Genomic DNA, 9,719 nt, shown 5'->3' with positions numbered 1-9,719 from the left:
TGTGTAGTCTGTGCTTTCAGAATTTAAAAGGAACATAAAATAACAAAAAATTAAGAAATGTTGAAAATGTTAGCTTGATACGTTCATTACTTGCCAAATTATTATAAATTAAAAACGACATTATATGATCACCCGGCGCTGTCGCCGTTTAGTTTCATGACGTCCGACAACGTCATTGTTTTTCAATGTCCGCTTTTTCTACCTCATACACTTATCCTGATGAGATTTCCTGAAGCTGAGTAAGGACTTAAAACCTTCTTGTTTATATTACTTTATAATGTCATGAACATCTGCTTTCAATGCATATAATATTGCAAATGGATTTATACATTGGGAGAGATCCTCGCTTGATTATGCCAGCATATTTTGCTTTTGGATTATAATATCTACCACACATGCTTAACGTCATTCTTTGATGCGATTCTCGACTGATTTTTCACACCTTGACTACAAATCGACATTAACTGTGCATCCCTTTTCACTCTGATTCTATTTTCGCTTTAAAACAAGTACTCTGGATGCATATTATTTCTCTGTATCCAGTTTAAACATTTCCTAGGTCTGTACGTGGTTTTTCAGGGGCAAAACTTTATAGAATGTTGGAAAAAGAAACCCTCCACCTTTTTGACGTCATTTTCAAGCCCTTAATTGCTTGGACACTCCAGACAAAATTTGCGACAAAATTTCATAGAACTTACAGAATTAGGTAAAAATTGCTTATTGTACGGAACAATAGTGCCCCATCTTCTACCTGAATTAATGGGATTTTTGAATATCAAATGTTCATAACAAAAGAGTTTTTCTCAGTAACACTCAAGTCGAAAAACGTCATGTTCGAAGTTGCGCCGCCTGGACATACCATTGCTTACAAAAACATTACTAATTTATTAAAAAATAAAATTTATGATTTGTGGTATATTATTTATAGATAGAAAAGATGATGTTAATAAATATTTTAAAATTCATTGATGTACCTAAATCGGTTTTAATTTTATGGCGCTAGTCGATGAACTTTTTGATACCCCCTCGTATATATTTATATTTAAAACATGATTGTGACGTAAACCTTTTGTTTGTGTTGTCCATTCTATAGATTAATGTTGAGCTAACTCTTCAAATCCATTAAGTTACCTGTAAGTGTCCATTCTTTTTGGAAAACTGTCCATTCTTTAAGAATGGACAGTTTTCCAAAAAGAATGGACAGTTAAAACAAACAGAATGGAGAGTTACAGGTAAACTTTGGAATGTGTTCAAGAGGGAAACAAAAACAGATATATTAGATACTTTTTAATTTACATGTAAATAACAAAAGGAACGCGGAGATCAAAGTTAATCCAGAACACAATATCTGCACAGCATCCACTCGATTTTACTCTTTTAAATCTATGAGTAATGCACATTATTTCAATACTCAAAACTTAATTTTCACAAAACTTGAATTCAAATGACACAATTTCACATTTGATTACAATTTCGTAAAAATCATTCCCTCGAGGACTTCAGATAGAAGTACTTCTAATATTAAATCCTCCACCCAGAAAACTGTTTGCCCCATGAACACTACACTGCTGCAGTTAATATTTCGGTAGAAAATAAATAAAAATGAAACATTTGAAAAACATTTCAGGTCGAAGATTGGCTCATGGCTAATCCAACACTCAGAAAAGAATTTGCATCTAATATATTTTCAAAAATGGAATTCAAATAAAACATTTCCAAGTTTGATTCGAATTTGATCATCTGTATCTGTCGTCGAAGTTCATTTTTGGGTCAAAATTTGGGTAGTATTTCTTTTACTCTTACTTTTCTGTTTCCAGATCTAAATATCATTAATTTTGCGCATATTTTTGTTTATTAGATTTTGATTCTTTCATATACTCTCTCCATCACAAGTAAACATGTATGCCTTTACAACGCAAACTGTAAACTGATATAGAAGCATCGCATACTTGTATAGATACTAGTATCCCACAAAATCCACCTTTAACTGTCCATTCTTAAGACCTTTTTTTATTTGCATCTGGAAACACAATGGCTATTCAACAAATTGCTCTGCATCACTAGCTTACCTGTGACTGTCCATTCCGTAAACAATGAACTTGTCATTGGTTGTGTGCTACCTGTCATTTTGTACATTTTTATTTAATTTTCAGAACAAAGGAAATCATGTTTTCAGTAGGAGAAAAGCCTACGGCCCTCGATTAGTTCTTTCTCTCACAGAATGGAGAGTTTTCAGCCTTTCTCCTTTACATATATATATATATATATATATATATAGAGAGAGAGAGAGAGAGAGAGAGAGAGAGAGAGAGAGAGAGAGAGAGAGAGAGAGAGAGTAAAGTGTACTTGAGAACATATATCTTTAACGAAACAAAAAAAAAACAATCAAAGAATATAATTGCATAAGATAACTGTCAAAAGAGAGGGATTTTTCAAAACAATTTGTTTGAACATTTTACAAAAGCACATCATACCTATTTAAATCATGCATATCCTCTTATAATACATATTTATTTGTTTTTCATATGTCGCTATATTGATGGAAATATCAATAATAATTGATCTTTCTCTAAAATACAGTTAACAGATCATCAAAAGTGTAGACAGTCTTGTTACACAACTACATATAAAGACACTTTTTGCCCACTTATAAAACAATATACCTACAGATAAGGTGCTTTTTAATATCTGCAAAGATAATTTGGTCAAATACTACATAGTTTACAACGACTTTATACTCATTTATCTGTAATGTAGCACGCTGAAACCAACAAAAGTCATTTTATCCTATCAACCAATGTACAAGTACCTAAATCTCATGACCACAAAACAAGCAGATGTAATATCAGTGTACACACAGCTCTCCATTAGCCATGTTAGATTTACAGGTGAGACCAAATATTATGGACTTTTCATTGTCAATAAGGTACTATTTGTGCTTTAAGTGAATTACTAGATCATTGTTTTAACGTGGTCTTCAATTCGATATTTAGATATATCGACTACGTTTTATCAATTAACAATAATTACATTTGTTTAATTGTCGACTCTATGCATCCTAGTAAATTTGGGGAGAAACACCATAAAATCTTCAAATCTTTTTGTTATTGGATATCTAATTATTCTGACGAACTAAAAAATAAACTCACAAATGGGATCCATTATTTTTTTCCGTCGTTAACTTCCCTTATGTACCTTTGAAAATATATGTTTTGAAAATTAATGAAATCTCAAAGTTATTCAAAAATGGGTTGAATACCCTTTAAGTAACCGTGTCTTATAGTTTAAATAGTTTGCTTTCCAAGAAAAAAAATGTGTCAGCCAGGCAGTGATACATGTAAGTTTATGAATATTTTATCATAAATACAGACATTTAAACAACTTTTTATCGTCTTTTTTTCTTATTTCAGTAAAAACTGAGCATATGGCCTAAACATCAGTGATGGATCCCCGATATTGTGCTCAAGACATCATCAGGTGTGACCTTTGTGAGGGAGATGTAGTGCAAAGTCATTGCGAAGTTTGTTACACCAACCTCTGCAAAGCCTGTGTAAGGGAGCATCTTTCAGCTTCAAGCAAAGGACACAAAGTCGTGCCATATTCAGAAAGAAGAACTCCCAACAATCCAAAATGCAAAAACCATCTTAAAAATTGTCAATTGTTTTGTGAGAAATGTGACATTCCTGTCTGTTCTACGTGTATCTCCTCAGGTAAACATAGAGAACACTGTTTATTAAATATTTTTCAGAAACTTAGCTGTAAGACAAAAGCTATAAAAAGAGACTTGATAGAACTTGAGTGTAGAATTTATCCAAAATATGGAGATATTGCATTAGACATTAAAAACAAAAAAGACAAGTCGGATAATCTCTATCATAAATTGAAAATAGCCGTTAACAAACAAGGAGAAACCTGGCACAGAGAAATTGACATAATTGTAAACAAACAAAAGTCTGAAATTGATGACATGAAAACTATACACATGTCTATTTTAAATAAACAGGAAAATATCATCACACAAATTACCTCCAAAATGAAACAACGTGTTCTTGATTTGCAGAAAACTCTTGAATTTAATGATCTCTCCCTAGCACACAAATCCAGAAACGAAGAGTTCAGACGCTTACCTCCAAAAGTCAATGTTTCATTGCCAGTATTTTCTCCTCAGAAGATTAACACAAAACAGCTTAATCAACTCTTTGGTTCTCTGTCAGAATTATCAATGACAACAAAACATGGTAAAACAATTGAAACTCCAGAAACTGTTTCCTACCCTCAGGCCAGACCACTGCTTGATGAACCAGAGCTCATCAGCACCATAGGTGCTAAGAATAAACTATACAGTATTGCCTGTCTCAGTGATGAAGAGATTTGGACACGTGAGAATGACAGTATTATGAAACTCTACAACCTCCAAGGCAAACTAGTAAAGTCCATTTGGACCAGCTCATGGAAAAATACAGATGACATAGCAGTGACGAAGAGTGGGGATCTAATTTATACTGATTATAAAAGAAGATCAATTAACATAGTGAACAAGAGAGATATCAGTGAACTGATTAGGCTAGAGGGATGGAAACCAAGCAATGTCCGCTGCACATTAACTGATGACCTCCTGGTAATCATGGACAGTGATGATGGAGAGCAATCCAAGCTTGTTCGTTACGTTGACCAAATAGAAAAAGAAACCTTTCAGTTTGATAATACAGGTAAACCTCTGTATTCATCCGGTTACTTCACAAAATACATCAGTGAGAACAGGAACCTAGATATTTGTGTAGCAGATTATCTAGCCAAAGCAGTAGTGGTGGTTGATCAAGCTGGAAATTTGCGATTTAGATACACTGGTCATTCAACATCTATCAGAAATGTCTTTGATCCAGTCGGCGTTACAACAGACAGTCAAAGTCAAATCCTGACATCAGATCGTTTCAACAACTGTATCCACATCCTCGACCAAAACGGACATTTCCTTCGTTACATTAAAAATTGTGAACTACATCATCCATGGGGTTTATGTGTGGACACTAAAGACAACCTCTTTGTATCTGAGTCTGACAGTAAAAAAGTAAAACAAATAAAATACATGTAAATACTGCATCATGTCATGCTAGTGCATTGTAATAAGAAACGAAAAGTCAATACAAATATATATTGAAGTTATATAATCTAAAAACAATAGCATATAGAGTGATTTAAAGCAATATGTGCTGCATTTATGAGAATTTTATTTTGCTGTTAAAATGTGCTGTTATGATGTATCTGTATGTAATTTAAACCTTTATGATCAATGGAATGCATAGTATTATATAAGAAATCAATATTGTACAGGAATGACAATTATGTAATTTTGCTTCCATCGCAAATATAAACAATAGAAGTTTATAAACGTTCTTTTTCTCTGTCATTGAAATACTTAAAAGCGATTTTCTGTAACCACTTAAACTTCTTTGCCACGCATTGTCGTCGATTTTGATGAAACTTTGCCCATTATTACAACTTGACACAAGAAACATATATCAAATGAAATGTCGTTGCTATGTGTCTTGGTTGCCATGGTTACAACCAGAAAAGCTGGAAAATTGAGATTTTTCAGCTACTTTGAATTTTTAATAAGCTTTGATAAAGACTAAGAAAAACAAGCAAACCATTCTCACAAAAACATGACACCTTGTTGCCATTTATGCTATAAAGAAACTATTTAGAATATTTATCTCTAAGTAAGTGGTAGCCATGGGTACATTTGGAATACATTAAATGCTGAAAAACGCTCGATATTCACTAATGATAGGTGTTTCATGATCAAACTCAATCAACAACCTAAGAAAAACAATAAAAATAGATGACCTTAAGTTATTAGGTATTGGCAATATTATTCTAAAAATAACTTTCAGGGTTGCCATGGTAACACAGTGTAACCATGCAAAATCTCTAGCTAAGATTGGGTTAATGCTACTATCTTGAGGAAAAACAATAAAATTCATGACTGGCACATATACAGCCTTAGGATCATGCAACACCGAAAACACAAGAAAAAATGGGAATAATTGTTACTTTGCAGGGTAACCATGGAAACAACGTACCAGTCGTTTAAAGTGATATTTTTTGCTGCCTTAGGAATTTACTCCCCTTTTAATCAAGAAACATTATTTGACTTACCTTGAATAGTATTTATCGGGTAGAACTAAAGTTGAATATCATATATTGATAAAGTTTTGTTGAAAAATACAACACTGCTGCTATGGTTACCAATAAGGGAAAATGTTCGATTTTGTTGATTTTATATCAATATATAACCCTATGTGCCAGCTTCTTGCATCCAGTTATAGATCAGATGGTAGTCAAACTTGAAAGTCAGGTTAGTTGTTCATAAATATCAATCATAAAAGTTTTGGGAATCTACATACAAATTAAAGAATTTAAATATAATGAAATCGTAGATATTAAATGTGAGAAGTTAAAAGAATCACAACAGAATATGATTAAATTAACAGATCATAAAACTACAGACTTAAGCTTCTGAAATATTAAATACAAATGAAAAACATGTCGCTCGATTCATTAACTTTTAAAACATGGATAAAAATGAAAGAAAGACAAAGTAAAACTGAATATGTTTGTCTATCGCTACAATATATTTCTGCACACATCATGCATATATAAAATTCGCAGTGATTATTTACCATTGTGTCACAATTGTAATTTAATTATTATAAGTATTAAATATATGTTTTGCGCAATATTAAGGTAGGTTGCGGACTTAGTGCTTAAAAATTCTTACATTAAAGTCCAGGCTTTTTGATATCATTGACAGCTGCTTTTTCAATAAAAATGGAACTCGTAAATATACTTACCTTGTCATTGGTCATTTGCAAAATTATTTTGTTAAAAAACATTCTGATTGTACACACAAGTACTCTGAAGTTGACATTAAAAAGATGCTTGAGTTTCTGATTGACAATATCTATGTGGTTTTTGGAGACCAGGTCTTCCAACAATCTATTGGAATACCTATGGGTACCAATTGCGCCCCATTATTAACAGACCTTTTTTGTATTCATATGAAGCAGAATTTGTCCAAAAACTTGTACGTGAAAAGAAGAAATCACTTGCTGTGGCGTTCAACTCGACATTTAGATATATCGACGACGTATTGTCAATTAACAATGGCTATTTTCATTTTTATGTCGATACGATATATCCTGGTGAACTTGAGATAAAAGATACCACAGAGTCCGACACATCTGTTTCATATTTGGATATTTTACTTGAAAAAGACGTTAATGGTAATCTAACAACCAAGCTTTATGATAAACGTGATGACTTTAACTTTTCAATCGTCAACTTCCCTTACTTATGCAGCAATATACCTTCATCACCTGCATACGGGGTATATATCTCTCAGTTGATTCGATACGCAAGAGCATGCTCTACGTATGTACATTTTCTAAAACGAGGTAAATTATTGACAAATAAGTTGATGGAACAAGAATATCAGCTGTCTCGTCTAAAGTCATCATTTCGTAAGTTCTATGGTCGATACAATGACCTTGTCAGCAAATACAATTTATCATTGAGTCAAATGCTGACTGACGTTTTTCATACTAATTGTTAGGCCATTATTTACACACTGAATTGTCGACGGATTTTTCCGTTATTTCCCGATCATGACAAGGAGCACACGGCGGGTGTGACCGGTCGGCAGGGGATGCTCACTCCTCCATGGCACCTGGTCCCGCCTCTGATGTTTGGAGGTCCGTGTTTGCTCTGCTCCTATTTTGTATTGTATAATGGACTTTTGAGCTTGAGTACTGTTCGTTATCTCCATATATTTCATTACAAGAAAACATATTCTGAAAATTTGATATAACGTTCATTAGAATTCGCAGTATATTATCTGTTATTTTTATCAAATTTGCCAACGTAGTTTTAATGCTATACTACTGTAAACGCCGTATAGGTTTTAGTACTGTTTTTACGCTTTACTATTAAAATATATAGAAATATATATATAAAATATATATAAGCCAATATTACGGAAAGAGTTTCTTTAGAAAAGGTCGGATAACTTTTTTAAGACGTAGACGAATTAGTCCGGAATTTCAAAATGTCAAGATGAGGTGGAATTAAAACTATTGAGAAAAAAAAATGTATTCTGGCTAGATTTTTTGCTAAAAATTTTCAAAGTTTTGCATTTTATATTGCCAAAATGTTGCGTTTATGGCGTTATTTATCACAACGTCATATGTTGAACGTAATCGCGTTTACATATAAAGATCTTTATATTTGAAATATGCAAGATCTAAAAGGTGACATAGATTCAAAATGTTATTTTATTTATCATTTCACTTATTGCGGAAACATGTTAGGAAGACCAACAATTTATCTTCACTAGTATTGTGAAATTAATAGTCAGATTAAACGGTATATTGATATAATCATTCCTCGTGCATTATAATAAACATGCAGCGACAACACCGCGACTGATAATATATTAATTCATGTATTTTTAGGATGTTCATTTTCATTAAGATTTCAAGCATAACACATGGTTTTGATCACTTCATTCGAAAACGGTGAAGAAAAAAACACCCCATTACTGAGGAGATGGGGGGGGGGGGGTTACCGGCAATGTTTTTTTTTAATCAGTCGTAAGCCAGTATATCGCCCTAACTCTCACACATTAGTTAATTTTTATTTATCAAATTTTCATACGCAAAATGTAAAATACATGCATTTAGCTTATAAACAGACAGCTTTTGTTATATAGAAAAAAAAGTACTTGATACTGGTATATTATTATCTGTTTACAGTGTCATATAGGTCCGATAATAATAATAAATACATAACAGGAAAATGCATGTAATTAAATTTCACACTTTTTTATTGATTCCATTCTCCCCCGGATTTGACTGGCAAACATGGTGTGATATACATTTTACGTTCCCTTTGTACTGCAATTTACAACCTTTCAAGTTTTTGGCTATGCAATTTACTGTAACTTTTTTTGCATACCATAACTTTAATTAATATCGACTCATTTTAATTGACCTTTAGCACTTAACGATATAAATTATTCCTTACATTGGATGTAGTATTTATTACATTACACGCAATCCCTGCGGGCTGCAGAATTCAAACTTATAATACTAATTGGTTCTTACATGTCCGAGGTTTACGAACAATAACTTGTACTGTTTAATTAATATGTAATTCGTACGGACTATTGCTATGACGTTGCGCACGCTGTTGGTGTCAATTTCGGTAACATCAAAATAACGTTAGATTACGTTTCGTTATAACATTGAGTTAACGTCGTTTTTTGGTCCCTCGCTTTCACTGAAAGTGGGGGATATTAATGTGGGTCCGTCCATCCGTCTGTCTATCTGTCAGTCGGTCCCACTTAATTGGTTTTCCGCATTTTTTTTCTAAACACTTGCAGATATTGAGCTGATTTTTGGTATGTGAGTGTATTTTGATGAGTAACAGATCAAGTTTGCATTTCGATCCGCTTCAATGATTTTTGACGGAATTACGACCTTTTCAATTTTCCAGGGTTTTCGCAATTTTTTTTCTAAACGCTTGCAGATATTGAGCTGATTATCGGCATGTGACTATATACATTAATGAGTTATAGATCAAGTTTGCATTTCGTTTCGCTTCATTGATTTTTGACGGAATTATGGCATTTACAATTTTTAACGGGAACCAGATTACAC

At 32.8% G+C, this 9,719-nt stretch overlaps 1 protein-coding gene across 1 annotated transcript; it reads left to right on the top strand.

Moving 5' to 3' along the window:
* The first annotated feature begins 3,442 nt into the window (after nt 1-3,442).
* LOC133180605 (uncharacterized) lies at nt 3,443-5,092 on the top strand. The gene has a single exon (XM_061315080.1). It carries the CDS (start codon nt 3,443-3,445, stop codon nt 5,090-5,092), a length of 1,650 nt encoding a protein of 549 aa, XP_061171064.1.
* Nucleotides 5,093-9,719: the final 4,627 nt, after the last annotated feature.

This window comes from Saccostrea echinata, unplaced genomic scaffold (genome assembly GCF_033153115.1).
Source record: "Saccostrea echinata isolate AGI-Se365-2 ecotype Australia unplaced genomic scaffold, CSIRO_AGI_Sech_v1 ptg000007l, whole genome shotgun sequence".
NCBI classification, from domain to species: domain Eukaryota; kingdom Metazoa; phylum Mollusca; class Bivalvia; order Ostreida; family Ostreidae; genus Saccostrea; species Saccostrea echinata.
Note: the sequence above shows the minus strand (reverse complement) of the source record. Positions and strands in the feature narration are given on the sequence as shown.